Source organism: Serinus canaria, chromosome 4 (genome assembly GCF_022539315.1).
Source record: "Serinus canaria isolate serCan28SL12 chromosome 4, serCan2020, whole genome shotgun sequence".
In the NCBI taxonomy this organism is placed as follows: Eukaryota; Metazoa; Chordata; class Aves; order Passeriformes; family Fringillidae; genus Serinus; species Serinus canaria.
In genome coordinates, this window is record NC_066317.1 from 27,712,295 (window position 1) to 27,729,469 (window position 17,175).

Below are 17,175 nucleotides of genomic sequence, written 5' to 3' on the forward strand. Positions count from 1 at the left end.
TTGTTTGTCATACAAACTCCCCTAAGAGAAGTGTTTCACATCTTTTGAATTAAAGGAAAAAGCACAGGGATTTCTAATCATAGAAGGGACCTTTGTTTCATACTTTTGCATAAAACTGTTTTGAAAGATGTCCTGACTCCTAGCAAAGCAAACAACTTTCTCTTTACTGTGTTAGAATTTATGATAGAATCTTTCCAATCACAGTAGCCTGTGCTTGATGCTGCTCTCTTGCAGACATCTCTAAAATGAACCACATCAATCATGAGGGTACATCAGGAAGACATTGCGGATGCAAGCAGAGTACCTCCTGCCACCACTTTATCATTCTGATAAATGGGGTAAGAAAACAAGTTGCAACAACACTAAAATCTTACAGACACACTCCTAAACTTTTCCACTGTGGAAACAATGAGGCTTTTCCTTTGTGGCTCAGATACCAACTTGCATTTTAATTTAAAACTGTGCACCCATCTTACACCTTCATTTTAAATGAATCTGGAAGTTTTCTTGGGAAATAGCTCATTAACATTTGTTTGTATTGTGCCAAGACTGGACTTACATACAAAATATTTCCTTCAATAAACACATATTTCAAGTAACTCAAAATAATTATTTTATATTCCTGCTATAATGCTCTTACACATTTGGTACAAAATAGATGAAGTTCCCCACTCCTGACTGAATAATTAAGCTTTTAATGAGCAGGAAAAGGTCCATGCTTCTCTTCACCAGCCACATGACTGGTCACCCTAATCATGCAGCTTCCTTGGTCATTTTATAGCAGTACTGAGTTATTTAAATTCATGGCTGACAATTATGCTTTAGGGACAAACTTATAGATGCTGCTTCATGAAAATAAGTCATGTCAGACTGCTGACTGTAGATGAGTTAGCTGCAACTCCAGAGATAAGCACAAAGGTGAAGCGCTTAAACCACTCTTCTTATGTAAAAAAAAATAATAAACTAACACCGCTACAAACAAACAAAATTCCTAAAGACAAGAATTACAAAATGCTTAAGGAAAACATTTCTCACTTCACAGTTTCTAGTGGTAATTCAACTGCTTCATCTTCAGAATAGTAGTAATTAATGAGACTATTGAACTGGACAGTAATAATTAATTAGACTATTGAACTGGAGAGGCTTAGTATAGTAAAATTCCAAAAAACATCATGTCACAGATTTCACATATTGCTTTCTAACAGCTAATGACAGGGAAAATGAACTGAACAGTTAACCAATTCAGAATCTGCAAGGCAAACAGTATCTTAATTTAGAGGTCTGGTATATCAGATGATCTCTTGGCAGGTGGGGGTGGTAGTGGTGAGGAACCAACTGTTTTGAGCTGTAAACCAGCAAAGACAAAACTGGCTTGATTGCACAGACACAGCAGTGCTAGGGCAGTGCATCAATGGGCAAGAATGTCCATAAACTCGAGGAAAAGAGTTAAAAAACAGCATGAGAAGACTAAAAAACTGCAAACACACCTCATTTGGGTCTCATTTGGAAGAGGTCTGCTTGGGTGACAGACCAGCTCCTCATATCCAGTGAGTATTCAAATCTGTTCCTTCTCAGGGGGCTGTACTGTCCAAACTATTGACTACTGAAGGCTTCTCTAGTAGATCTGACCTTTGAGAGACAACACAATTTTCTGATTGTACATCTGAACCTCTAAGCCTGCATGACAAGGGTTGGCATCAGTCCCACACATTAACACAGTGACCCTGCTGTACTGCAACTTGGGCTTAATGTTGACAAATAAGGGGGCAGGAGATTTATGAGAGACAAATCTTTTCAAGCCCCTACGTGCCCAGCGTAGGGAAGGACCAACAGGATGACAAGCGTGATCCCGCACAGCGGCAGACAAAGAAATAACTGGAGTGTCTCCATCTCAAGGTTAAAATAAGGTAGAACTGGAAATCATGGAATCAGCTAAGCTGGAAAAGACCTTCGAGACTGAATCCAACCTATGACTGAACAACACCTTGTCAAGTAGACCATGGCACTCAGTGCCACATCCAGTTTCTTCTTAAACAGCTCCAGGGATCGTGACTCCACCAGCTCCCTGGGAGGCCCATTCCAAACACCAATCACTCTTTCTGTGAATAAATTCTTCCTAATGTCCAATCTAAACCTCCCCTGGTGTAGCTTAAGGCTTTGTCCTCTTATCCTGTCACTGGTTGCCTGGGAGAAGAGACTGACTCCCACCTGGCTACAGCCTCCTTTCAGGGAGCTGTACAGTGATAAGGTGTCTTCTGAGCCTCCTTTTCTCCAGGCTTAACAACTCCAGCTCCCTCAGCTGCTCCTCGCAGGACCTGTGCTCCAGACCCTTCACCAGCTGCACTGCCCTTCTCTAGACCTGCTCCAGCACCTCAACATTCTTCCTAAACTGAGGGGCCCAGAATAAGGCACAGCACTCAGGGTGTGGCCTCACCAGCGATGAGTGCAAAGGAAGAATGACCTCCCTTGTCCTGCTGGCCTCACAATTCCTGATACAGACCACAGTGCCACCGGCCTTGGCCACCTGGGTACTCTGCTGGCCCACGTTCAGCTGCTCTCAACCAGCACCTCCAGGCCCCTTTCTGCCTAGCAGCCGTCCAGCCACTCTGTCCTCAGCCTGTAGCACTGCAGGGGCTTATCATTACTTTCAAAAACAAACCTAGAAACACAGACGAAGGGTAAAAAGGTAGAGAACTGGGAGAGACACTTTAAATAGGAACACTATTGATCTCTGAAGGATTTCACAAACAGCAGATCCCATAAATAGGGCACTAGTAATCTTTGACCTCTTCCTAAACAAGAATTAAAATGCAACACCTCCTCCCTTCCCCAAAAATCCTCTGTATATGCATGAATCTCAGACACCATTTGGCAAAACAGTTCCACAGAGGATGTGTCAGAAAAATTGAGTAACACTACTCACAAAACCATAGTATTCTCAGAAGACTGATCTTTACAAGAATCTCTTCCATTTCTACATGCCTATGATGAGGGTGTAGCTGGGGAGAGAACTGCAGTATGAAAAAGAAATTCTGGGGCTTTTACCATGAAGTAGCATTTGTAGTTTTCCCAGATTCAGAAGCACAGAATCTCTGGCAGCACTCAACGATCCATCTCAGAGGAACTCTGAGATGGATTATCAGAGAAGCAGAGGAGCAGAGTTTCTTTGGTGATAGATACTGACAGCTGAGGGAATAGTGGCTTGCTGAGCTACATAAGGAAAAAAATTACAGTAAAGATCCACTCTCTTCTCCTAAAGGAATGTGGCTGATGTTATTTAACACTGAAAGGAGATCTATGCTGACTTGAAAGATATGGCAGAACACTAAACAGAAACTCCTCACAGTATCATAGCCAGAGCCACCTTTGGCAATCTGAAGATGATGCACACTGAATCACCAGAGAACCAAAACTGCCAGGGTTTTTTGCTGTTGCATTCTCTTCTTTTACTACTTGCTACCAAAATCTTTCATAGAGTCATAGAATATCCTGAGTTGGAAGGGACCCATCAATGATCATTAAGTCCAACTCCTGGCCCTGCACAGGACACCCCAAGAGTCACACCATGTGGCTGAGTGTGTTGCCCAAACACCTCTTGAACTCTGTCAGGCTTGGTGCTGTGACCACCTCCCTGGGGAGCTGTTCCAGTGCCCAAACACCCTCTGGGTGAGGAATCTTTTCCTAAGATCAAATCTAAATTTCCCCTGACTCAGCTTCAGGCCATTCCCTCAGGTCCTGCCACTTGTCACCACAGAGAATCAGTGGTGACCATTCTTCTTCCCCTGATCAGGAAGCTGTGACTGCAATGAGGTCTCTCCTCAGTTTTCTCTCCTCCAGGCTGAACAGACCAAGTGACCTCAGCCACTCCTCACACAGCTTCTCCTCAAGGCCCTTTGCCATCCTTGTTGCCCTCCTCTGGACACTCTCCAAGAGCTCAGTGTCTTTCTGATGTTGTGGCACCCAGACCTGCCCCCAGCACTGGAGGTGAGGCTGCCCCAGTGCAGAGCAGAGCAGGACAATGCCCTCCCTTGCCTGGCTGTGCCTGCTGCCCCCAGGGCAGGGCTGGCCCTCCTGGCTGCCAGGGCTCAGTGACTCACATTCAATGCCATGGACCAGGACCCCCAGCTCCCTTTCTGCAGCACTGCTCCCCAGCCTGTACATGCATCAATGTTTTGCCTGCTACAGTCAACTAACAATCTTTTATTTCCCTTTTCTTTTTACCTATCTTATTATGTTTACTACTTTTCCTTGATGTATTTACTTTGCTTCCCCACCTTCCCCTTCCAACTAGAAACTTTTCGGGCTTCAGTTCATAATATTTTCACATTATTAAGAAAGAATAAATTAATTTGACCATTCTCTCTGTCAAAGCAGCACTTCACTCATTTTATTGAAACTTGGGTCAGAATAAACTGTTATGAGCAACACTTGCATATTGACTGCATTTCATCTCCAGTGCTGGATATGAAATAAACATACCTTATATTTTGGAATTTAATTAAAACATGAAATATAAAATAATTAATAAAATTTAATACACAAAATGCTCCTTTTGCATTACAGTGATAATTTGCAAATTTTAGAATTAAATTACTTTATAATCCAATATAGCCTTTACCATTCCTTTTGAAGAGCAGCCTTGCAAAATATAGGGAAAAAGGCAGAGAATCTATCTTATAATTCCAATTAAAAAGCAATGGTTACTAGAATATGAATAATTTAAAGTATTTCACTTGTAAAAAATAAGTTTCTCTTATAAGTAGTCACATATACTATTACTTGGAAAAGACTAATCAAATCACCTCAATTTTCTTGTTCATCAATGACACATCCATCATCAATTACAATGCATTTTGGCATTTTCCTTCCCTTTTATCCTTCATCTGCTGCCTGCTCAGTCAACTTAAACAATATTTTTTAAAATGGTTATGTAAATACATCTCTCCTTTCACGTAAGTATTTGCAGTTCTTTTCATTTAGAACTAAACTGATCCCTATAAATTATCCATGCAACCTCTGAAGTCAATGATGGGGTTGTACGAGCAAGTGATAACTGATGTGCTGGGATAAATCAGAGAGGCAGCAAGGGCAGAAAACACAAGGGCTTTGGGTGACCTAAGAGGTGAAATGTTTGGATGCTATCAGTGACTGTTCTACAGAGACAGTGGCTTGGAACACCACATGGGTAAATGCAGCTACTGGGATGGTACCAAGTGACACCTGAAGCAAAACCTTTCAGTAAAGGCTGTCTTTAATAGCAGCTATAACACACTCAGATTCAATTTGTCTACAGGGGAAATGCTTGCTAAAATAATCCAACATGAGGCATCAACCTTCATAAAGTGGAGCTATGAAAAAAAGGGCAAGTTTTTAAAAATAAGCTAGAATTGGTAGGTAAGAAAATTATGTCCCTACAGACAGCACAGAAACTACTAACGAAGATAATAGTGGAGACACTTTGCTAATGCAGAGCTTCTACTGGGAAGGGCTAGATAAAGTGAAAGAAGCCAGTATGACCAACAGCAAGCTAAAAGAGTTTACTAGAATTAAGAGGACATTCAAAAAGCTGAATTTACAAGCTGGAGAAAAACACAAAAACCACAAACTCCAGTAGTATAGAGGTAGAAAAACAAGTAGACAGGCAAAAACAGTTTAAGTAGTAACCAGTGAAATGAATTCAAACCAGACATAATTTCTTGCAACCAACTAGGAGCACAAAATGCACCAGCCAGTTCAGAGGGCAAGGTGATGCTAGGGCAAGAAATGGAGGTCTTACAGGCAAGAAGGCACCGTGAAGAACTGAATGAACTTTTTGTTTGGTATATATCTCAGAAGAAACAGTAAGTCTTGTTCCAAAATCCTGGTGAGTGAGCATGTACATATTTGGCAGCATGGAGAAGCTTGGCAAAGGATATCTCTGAAGCTAAATTAAGCATAGAAGAGGTAGCCATCCCCATAGCCAAAATGAACATCAGCAAATTACCAGGACCAAACTGGATCCACTCTAGAGAGCACAGGAGAATAAAACAGGTGAATTACTAGTTGCATGTGACCTTCACTTGAGATTATTTTGGTATGTGAAGACACGGAAGTTACGAACCAATCATTAGAGCACATTTTGGGAAACTACAGAGGCCTGTAATCTTGATGTCTGTACAAGCAAAAATACAATATAATAACAGCTAGAATTAGTGAACACCTGCATAAACATAACCTGCTTGGGAAGAGTAAAATACTGTTAAAAAAAGTTCTACATTTAAAACTTGGGTTTTCTGAAGCAGTCAACAAGCACATGCACAAGGGTGAGCCAAGAGATACAGGTTACAGTGGGGACTCAATGGGTTTTTTAACTAAATCCTCACCAATGGTTTATTAGGAGGATGATGTTAGGTCCTCAAGTGGTTGCACAACAGCATGCAGAGATGGGAAACAGTGTAGAACAAAATGATAGATGTCACAACAGAGGAAGGCCACAAAGTACACTAATACCACACTCCAAAGCAAAAAGCAACAAGAAAGCAGATCAGTTTGCTTCTCCGTACTTCTTATGCTCACATGCAGGGATTTGGAGAGGAAAGTGACACCAAGCACAGAAATATCACCTACAGTATTCACTACAGTCAACCATATACAGAAGTCAAATGCACTCAGTCCCTGGACTGAGCTGCTGCATTTCAATTCAAAACATAATCTCAGCAAGCTCTGAAGGAAAGGGCTCCACTCCTGAGATCACAGTAGAAGAAATATTATTGGTACTCAGCCCCTGGATGCCTTGTGAGCTTTTAAGAGCCAAATCCAGAACACAGCTTTTAGTTAATGTGCATAAAATATTACATGGCAGCTCTGCCCAAATCTGCCAGTTTGACTTGTTTTCTCCTGACAAGAGATGGATAATAGCCTAATGTGGGAAGTCATCTCCTGTGTGAAGCTAATCATCAAGGGGAAAACAGTTCAGGTATAAAAATCCCCCATGCCTTCAACACATTTGAGGCTTCCTGAAGCGCAAATTAATTAAGATCTAACAAATGAGATTTCCTGAACTTTAGAGAACAATACAAAGAGAATGATGACAGAATAAACAACTTCTTTCTAATACTTTGGTGCACAATTTCTATTTGTGGACATGACAGAGTACACTTCAAATAATATGTGAAGGGATACTCACTGAAATGTTTTAGGGAAAATATTTAAGATCTCATAACAGAAACTTAAAGGCAAGTAGATCAGTTCTACATTTTATTCAAAAGGTATCATCCTTGGATATGAAAGGTTTTAAGTGACACCAGGGATAGAAATTAAGCCAAGTCATCTATACCATACAAAGTCTGCAGAGGCATTCTTGTGTTATCCAGTTTGATCATGCTTGGCAGATGAAGTAAGACAGGATCACAGCATAACAAAGTGCATAACTTGTCACTTTTTCTGACATGCATGAAGCCTGGGAACTATTTTTTTATAACAAATAAAATATTGTTTTAAAGGCAAAACACAATTGTGATCATTTTTGAATGTTCTTTGTACATATATGGCATTGGGCACTTCTGCCCAAGGCACAACACAAACCTTATGACACTTGCTTTCTTGCTTTGCAATCTTCCTGTAATGTTGGAAATATCTTTTTTTTTTTTCTTTTTTTTTAACAGTACACCATTCACTAAATCCAGAAAATACCTTCAATTTTGTACGCAGGATTTAATTTAAAATATTTGATTCAAATATTTGAGCTGGTCTAATGAAAGGTGTCCCTGCCCATAGCAGGGAGGCTGGAACTAGATGATCTTTAAGGTCCCATCCAAGCCAGGACATTCTGTGATTCTATTTATCCGTCTACCAGCTCACACCCCTAGATATAACTTGGATACACATGTTTCATGAAACATGTACAAGATCAGTGCCAGCAAAGGCTGCAGTGTCCAGAAGCCATCAGCCAGAGCCATCGTTACACAAGCCAACATCAGCTAACAGCCTGTGTGGTTATTGCTTATTTTGATAACTGCAGTTCCACAGTGCTGTAATTGCACATCAGGAAACTTCTGGCAAACCCTTGCAGGACCACAACTGTAGAAACCAAAATCTGCACATTCCCCGCCCACAAAACTGAGTCTAAAGCATTTCATCAAAACCAGACTGACATTTATGCTATAAGCAGAAAGTGAGCAGATTTAGCAAGGGCTTGTCTATCCAGTTACTCTGAGATAACTGTTTTGGATTTGGGGATCTTTTTTCTGAAACAAAATGACATTTCATTAAACAATTTTTAATATTTTCATTTTATTAGATTAATGAAGGAGAAGGCACTCATTCTGAACCAAGAATAATACACAGTTAACTATTATTCTGGATGATTCCATTGCTCCTCTCCTCCGCACTAGTTAGTTATTTTTTGTTGGAGATAAGCCTTAAGATTAGAGACTGTATTTACAAGCCACACAAACAAACAATGTATATCAGCAGAAGAGTTCATAAAACTTTAAGATGAAATGCAAATTGTGAAACTAGGTATGATATTACATATGACAAAAAACTCCAAACATGTAAAGACCACACTGACATTCAGATATACCATTGGTCACGACAAGGCCTTACATTGGCTATCTGTTCACAAGTCTTTTGCTCAAATAAACAGCTTTTGTCTGTAGAAAAGTAGATTTTCCCAATACTCAAACAACTTTTTTTATTGTATGTGAAATAGTTTCTTCCAAAATATATTCTACACCCATCTGAATATAATCTCTGACACAGATTATAGAACAAACAGACCTATGGATTTATGTGGTATTAGTTTTGATTTTTATTTCACAGCACAAGAAAAATGCACCCAATTTTGAAGGTTTACAGTTTCACCAGCACACAATGTGTTCACATCTTGCAGTATGTGGCATTTTTCTTCAACCCCCAGCTCCTAGAGCCAAGAATATTGCAAGGGAATTTAAACCTCTACCCAAGTCTGTAGGCTTAATAACTGTAAAGGGAAAGCTTGTGAAAATGTGGATCGATTGTTCCATACAGACTCAGGAATTGGAAGCTATACCAATTTTCTTTCCAATTGCAGGATTTTTCTTGAAAATGGCTGCAAACAACCAGAGCTGTGGAACAGGGGTTGGCAAATTCACTTACCAGCAGCAAATTGGAGACTCTCTGGTTAGAGGAGACATAACTCACCTGATCTTGTTAGAATTTAATTTCTATTTACCAGCCCTTTGTTTACAGGCTGATCTCTCACTAGAGAGAAAGATGCAGAGGAAGCAAGAGAAAGAATCTGCAATTTCATCCGACTACTACTTACTACCAATGCTACTTGGTATCAGGGATGTCCCATAGCAAAAGCTGAGGGGCACTTTGTTGACAAGATCATTTGCAGTGGTTACCTCAGGCCAAGGATGCTGCTACTCAGCACTGCATTGCAGACCTTCTCAGACTTGGATTTCTTACATCTGAACCCTGTGCCAATGAACCAGAATGAATCCATGCATGAGAAAAACCAATATCCCTATGGCAGGAAAGAACAGGCTGAAGCAACAGCCTCAGTCAAACCCAAAAGGCAAGTATGTCTCCTATGACTCAAAGTTTAATGAAAAGGCCTGTAACTGGTATTCTGGATCCAGGGTTGTCTACAGCTGGTCTGGAAAGGTGTAACAACAAAGGCACTGCAGAAGCAAAATACTAAAGACTGGTACTGGGAGCGCTTAAAGACTGAAAACTGGGAATAAACAAAGGGACACTACAAGTCAGAAGACAACAGTGCAAATTAAGTGAGGTATGACCATGTGCATGACAGAAATGGCATTTTAATTAATTGTCTATTTTTTTCCCATGGGATCACTACATTATTCACAGTACTGGATGGTCCCATGCATGGAAAAAGTAAGGTGCATTGTTTGCAGGACCCGATTCACTTGTTGCAAAAATAACATTTCTAGTTTCCAAAGAAGGAAGTAGGGAGGGAAGGTGCAGGACAGAAAACAATGTAGCTGTGGAGGAACTGCATTCTGTGCTGCCCTCTGGTAGCAATTCCTGCCTCAAGTTGAACTAATATTTGAGATCACGCTGTCATAGGTAATGCCATTGTATTCTCTGTTTTTCATATGGTTGATACAAAATTTAAATACAAAACACAGCTGCAACAGCAACTTTGTACTTCAAAGTACAAAGCAAGCATTTTATTTTTCAGTTAATGACTTTTCTATGGTCCTAAGAGCTCAAAATATTAGATGTTTGCTCTACTTCAAGAGATGCATCTTGAGAAGACCACCCAACAAACTGGTTTTTGGGTAACTCCTAAATAGAGGAGTTGAATTCCCTTGCATAAGAAAAGGTTTTATTCAACCAACAACTGAGTATTTTAGTGCCAGCATGATCTGAGTGTGTATAATGCAGTGCAGGAGTAGGATATTATGTACAACCAAAAATCCAACCTCCTATAGCTAATAGCTACCATGTCAGCTGGATGCAGGTCACTTTGGAAAGCTAAGATTAGTCATGTGGGAAATGTCTTGTAGAAAAGAGTTCTTATCTGAATTGCTGAAACCAGTCCTTTCTTATCAGCTCAGATACTTCTGCATTTTTAAAATGGAGGCAACATCAATTTCTTCCTTAAACAGCTTTCAAGTGTTCACATCAGCTTCCTGAGGAAAATAAGTGGACTAAGGGCTTCTACTCAACCTGCAACCATTATATGTGCAATTTTAAACCTGTCTCTTGCCACTGATTTAGGTAAGCAGAGACTGTTGTAACAAGTCAGAAATCCAGCTTCCATGATGAAGTAATGCAGCATTAATTTCCAGCAGACAAACATGTTGATTTAAAATGGTCAAAAAACATTTTTTGGAAATTCACTCATAACTAAGTCTTGGAAAAGACAACCTCAAAGGAAAATATTTGAGGGAAAATAACAGGAGCTCTAAAACCTACATACCTTTACATAGATAGACACATGAATAGATGCCTAGGCTTCTTAACAGTGTGAAATTCATTACCATCTGCTAACACCAACACCACAGGCTTGTCTTCTAGAAGTCACTACTTCTATAGATAATGTAAAGACCAAGGAGACCAGCAGAACTCACAGGCAGGATGCAGGGAAATTTCAGATCCACAGCAATATGCAGGTGCTGTGCACTGTGTCTAAATTCTTTCTGGTACTTGGTGAGGCAATGTGAACAGAAATGATGCAACATGTAAATGTTGCCTTACACGCAACACCACATCGTAACAACTGCAAATTTCCAGTCTCCTGTTAAAAAACACCAACATCAAAGCAGGACTAATTGCTATGAAAAATCACTACTATATTTCAGCTCAATCATTGCTTTTTAAAAAGTAAACAAATAAGACAGTTTTAAAAAAACAGGTTTTGTAAAATTTACCCTTGTGTAATACTAATTTGCTTACACAGTACCATATAGCTCTGCACTATACAGCTCATTATCGTGCTCTGACAGACACTGAACATGCACATAAGCCAGTACTTGCACAAAAATCAATCATTACCTCAATGAAATTGCAGTTCCTGAGATATTATTGCTGATTTTCTTTGGTCATCAAAACTCCCAAAAGTTACCGTGATCCTTGGTATGCAGGAAGACTTCAGCTGATGTTTAAAATTGCTCTGCACACTAATTCATTTTTCCCTCCAGAAGATAATGGCAAGAGAAGCCGCACAGAATATAGTCCTTCTTCAGACAACAGCTCAAAAGCTTCAGTAACGTGAACATTTCTACAATGACCATAACCTACCTAAACTGTGACTTTGGTGGGGAAGAAGGAAGTTCAGTTTCCATTCCTATTTGTCTTGACCTCTATCCTAAATAAACAGATGGAGCAATGGTTATCAGCACCAGATGTAACTGTTTTAGAATCATGGAATCCTGTCCTGTAGGACTCAGACTCTGGCTGTCAATACTTTTCAAAAAGGCTGCAAGCAGCACCCAGAATGCAATACATCTTTTTTATCTCCAACCTTAGCTGATTTCAAACCAGCAAGATACTGTCAGAGTTTCCCATTTCTTTTACTCATTCTCTGAAGCAGAACCTCACAGCACACGTGGTGTTTGAGAAATCTAGAACCCCAGATGTTAGTATGCATGAGACACAGAGAAATCCCCCAGGAGGAAATAACTAAACTGCATACAGTTGCACCCCAAAGTATGAGGAAAAAATATCACCATCTGTTAATCCAGAAAAAATAATTACCCATTCAGCACTGGAACTCAATTTCTTCACCCTCACAGCTAAGTGCTCCCTTATCACTAGACTAGAGCTGAACTTCTCAGAAAATCAACGAATGTACAGACTGAAGAAAGAGGTAAGCAGACTTGAGGGAAGAGTTTGTGGATACAGCTGTACTGCAGAACAAGCATGATGCTGAGAACCTCGGGCCAATCTGCAGAGTCTGCATTCCTGGCACTGAGAGCTGCATTAAAACTGTGGCCTTACACTGTCCTAAGTTTGAGGCTTGAATGCTCAGAAGGTTTGCAAAAAATAATTACTAAAAGCATCAAGGAATGCAAAAAGCAACTTACAAAATGGACAAATCCTCAGTTAGTGTAAATCACCACAGATCAACTACAGGCAGCTACACCAGTGGAGACTTCCATTTACAAGCTCACTTAATTTGCAGCACAGCTTAAAATTATCAAACCCCAAGTGATCTTGCACTAGAACAGGACCTGAACATTTTGCTTTACAAATTAAATACTTAACAGTTATATAGCATGCTTACTACAAAGCATTAGTAAACCTTTTTCCAACCTTCCTGTACATATGTGGTAGTAGAAAAAATATTTTTGGTAGACATAATTTTTAAAAAGCTAATTAATATCAATGGCAAGGCACCTTTAAAAGGTGTTTCAAAAACCAGTGCACTTACCAAAAACCAACCAACCAAACATATTTTCCAAGTGTCCACACACAGGAGCTCTAACTGCAATATGCTTTCCAAGCTATGGGCATAAATTTTCTAACTAATTCAGAGGCTGCTATCTCAATTTCTGCTATCTCAAAATTAATTTTTAAAGCTTTGTAATTATTTTTTTTAATTTTTACTTTGAAGTGATAAATGTTCAAGAAAACATCTGCAAGGGCTCATTCTTTGCCCTGCTGACAGAAGTCATAACTCTGCATTTGGCCTTAGATCAATAGTGATGGGGGCTGAATTATTCAGTAATGCAGTGCTGTACACCTCCCCATTTAATTATAACACAGGGCACTATAAATACCTAAATACACTTTTACTTGAACAGCAAAATCTTGAAATAAGAAAAGGAAATTCAAGAAATACGGGCAGTAACTTCAATCTTAAAATGTGGGGAGTGTTTCATCAGTTTCAACACTGCTAGATTAAATAAAGCCCTTGTTCAATTGCCTGTCCTCAGTTCATAAAATCAATTGCCTTTGAAACCTGGAAGATGCATCAAACTTTCAATCAGTGATAAATGTAAATAAGAAAAAAACTGGCTGAGTTTTCCATCACATAGTATGTATGGCGGACATTACAATGGAGAAGAATTTTAAAATGTGTATAGAAACCAGAAATGTTTTTACAATGAAGCTGTATTTTTTAAATATTCAATAACAACACACATTTTAATCAAAAGCATAAACTAGACTATCTTTACTGATTTCAGTGGAACTGGGCTGTTCCACAACAGGTCCAGGATGGGCAGAGGTTTATATTATGCTCTAACACACTCCATCAAAAATTTTAAAAAACTGCAGAAGAAAACACTCCCATGCTTTTCTCTCCAAAAATGAGATGTACTGTTACAGGTGAAACACTTAAACAGATACATATTAAAAACATTCTGGTACACAGTTAAAAAATACCAAAAATCAAGCCAACAAATGAAAAAAAAAACCCAACAAAAAAAAAACCCAACATTTGTAAACCAACAGTCTAGACAGACTATCATGTTGAAATCTAAAACATCAAAAATCATAGGATCTACTTCTCACTCCGTATGTTCTTCCCTCCTCCAGTTTCAGCCTAATTCTTAATTTAACTCATTCAAACATCTCTGCCAGAGAAAGTCAAAACAATAATGTCAAATTTAAGAAAATGCAGAATGTGTTAAACATAGCAATACAGTGCCAGTCTTGCCAGTCTACGTGGCAGTGTATTAGGAGCTAAGCTGAATACCAAGCACCTCACCCAGACAATGTTCAAATACAAATAATAACTTTCTTCCCCAGTTATTTTATTCATCTGCAACAGTACATTTTGTTTTTCTTACAAAAGATCTTAAAGTTTTGTTTACATGTAGACCAGGATTTAACATTTAAAAGACACCCACAAAACCCAGGTCTGCCAACTTAATCTGTCACAGCTGCCAGTGTCAAGTATACCAGTGTTCAATTTTATGGTGAAAAGGTATCACAGGTTTCCCCCCCCACATACATTCTCCTGGTTTATACATCTATGCTTACCAATATGCTTAAATTGGCCTTTCTTAAATAATTGAAATATAAAGCAGGTATTAACTTACCTTACGCCCATCACTTGCATGGCAGTTCACATTTAAAGGAGTCAATAAAGCCATCAGCTTTTCTTCATTACCACTCCTGTAAATGAGGAGAATATTATGAAAAGGGTGGGAAAAGGGCAGAGCTCTTTGATATCCATTTCCTTAGCAAGTATTTTGCCAAGTGTAGTATATTGAAATTTGTATTGTAGCAGGGAGAATGTCGGATGGCTAAAGAATCTTTTGAACATTTCAAAACAAAGGGTAAATACAAAAAAGAATACTACATTTGCAGTTATATGTGTTGCAGAAGATCATACAAAAACACCTCAATTTTTCTCCTTAACCTCGCATTTCCTTTTTCTAATTTTACAGATCCTCTGAAAGCCATTTGTCAAAATAAACGTTCTGAATTTAACATATTTTCATAGCATATGGCCCGTAACATTTGAAATAGCTATATACCAATACCCAGAATCTTTTTTAGAAGGGTTAACAGGCTATATAAAATAGTCTTGTGCAGTCAGAAGGAAGGATGAAAAGCAGCTTTTCAATATACAATTGAACTTTACACCTTTTGTATAGCCTTCCTTATACCCTGTTTGGATAAAATCTGTTTTCAAAATACATCCTATGGTAGCAGTAAAAACCCAAAAAAAGAAAGATTCCAATATTTAAATTGCCCCTAAAAAGAACAGTCACAAAACAATAAAGAGGATTTAAGCAGCTTAAAGCAAAAACTCAATATTAACCTTATAACCACCATAGTGGGGGATTTCAATTACATAAACAGGCTTTTACATTTGTACCAGACTAAAGTCTGAAGAGATTTATGCTAATTAAGTGGTTTGCTTGCAGCATTTCATGGAAAGGGAATGACAAAACAGTACTATTTTAAAAACCCCTTTTCCTCGCCTGCTTCCACCCCCAAAATATGTTTTATATTCTAAGCAGCACTCACCTAGCAGCTTCCAGGAGTTCGTCCTTCTTGTATTCACCTAAATGATTGCAAAATATCATGCTGTTAGCATTTGGCAGAAGACAGATTAAGAAATGCAGTAGGAAGCAAATACAGAATTAAAACAGAGAAGAGGAGAAAAAAGCCCACACCCCGCTGGGTGATGGAGCTGTGACGTTAGCCAGCTTGTGGAGGCAGCATCACCAGTACCTTGGAGACGGGCAGCAAATTGACGCATCTTCTTGTCCAATCCTCAGGTGGAAAGGCTTTCTTCGGACAACCAATGACTGCAAAATCTTGTGTCCAGAAACACAGTCCCGCTGATAACAGCATGTCAGCTGAAGACAATGTCCCCACCCCCTGCCCTATTCAGTATGTCACATTATACTTGGGAAGCATAATAAATTCCAAGACAAAGCAAGGCAGTGCGGCTTTTGAAAAGGTACAAATTAATGATCTCCAAGGCTCTCACCTGCCTATTTGAATGGTAATATTACACTTCACTAAGTTCTTTAGAAAAGCCCAGATTATTAAAAAAAATCCAGGTATTATATCATCAGCCACTTTCTAACAAAAGACATGTTTGAAATAAAAAGCACTGACAAAAGAGGATGAATTCTGCAACAGATTTTGCTACGAGACTCTGAGATTAGAGATAACCACGAGTAATGTTAAAGCAACATTTATATTTGAAGTCCCGAGTTAAAATAGACAACTCACGAGGGCTGCTGCAGCACAGGATTAAAACTGCATGTTAGTATTTTAAAAAGAGCATGGGAGAAGATAACCTATGGAATTAAGACAGAATTCTACAAAGCTGAATCATTATAACATTGTGCAATACAAATGAAATGGAATTTCAAGTCAGAAATTAGAAAAAATAGCTGTTTAGCAGCTTTATGCAGTTAGAGAACAGAGTGTATCCTAGACCCAAAAGGTAGAGGGTTTGAAAAACATACTGTATACCATCTGCCAGAGAATTAAAGCCTCTAACCGAAATGCTGTAAGAAAAACAGGAAGAAGAAGCTGTCATGAAAGAAAAAAAAAAACCTTTTGTGCTGCCTCCTATGTGTAATTGTAATAAGCCTCCAGTGAAACTCTCATTATAGGTGAGGAAAGGCACTGGGCCATGGAAAATGCCAGATCGGATGGCAGGTAAGATGGAAGGTTCATCTGAAAACATCCCTTAAAGAACAGCTGTAAGGTGCAGGAGGAGGGCTGGACTCCCCATCCACCACCAAGAGCTTGGTCCTCCCCCCACCACGGCTTCTCCAGCTAACAGCAGAGGGTGACAGGAACCACAACAAAACCAGACCTTTCCTTAAGGAGTCCCCTTTATTTCAGCATCTTGCCTTCACACAAGGGTAAGGAGGAGGAGGGTGAGAACACACAGCCATGCACTTCTTGCCCATTCCCTTGGATGCAGATGGGGAATTTTCAAAAGCAATACCTACATCTTATCATACTGGTGTGATTTTTCCTTTCACAGGTGTGTTTAATTGCTTTCTGAATAATATTCAGCTTTGGGAATTGACAACAACCAGCAGCAAGGAGTTCCATCATGCCATTCACATGATGGGTCTCCTAACAGAGCTGTTCTGTGTGGCTGAACCCCAGCAATGGAGCAAGTAAGTTTAAAGCAAAGGTGAAACTGGTTATTTCAAATATAGGCCAGGAAGTTTACCCTAGCTTTTGAAAGAATTTATGTCTATGTTAAGGAAAGTTTCATCATGAAACAATTCAAATGATGCAGAAATA

General features: G+C 39.3%; 1 protein-coding gene across 2 annotated transcripts in view; it reads right to left on the minus strand.

Moving 5' to 3' along the window:
* The window catches only part of TNKS (tankyrase), a 129,466-nt gene that overhangs the window by 48,271 nt on the left and 64,020 nt on the right, over positions 1-17,175 (minus strand). For both annotated transcript variants that reach the window (XM_030239523.2, XM_030239524.2), the window contains exons 4-5: positions 15,421-15,457; positions 14,484-14,559 (exon numbers count right to left, since the gene is read on the minus strand). In XM_030239523.2, coding sequence (XP_030095383.1) covers positions 14,484-14,559; positions 15,421-15,457 — 113 coding nt within the window. The remainder of the gene's footprint in view (positions 1-14,483; positions 14,560-15,420; positions 15,458-17,175) is intronic.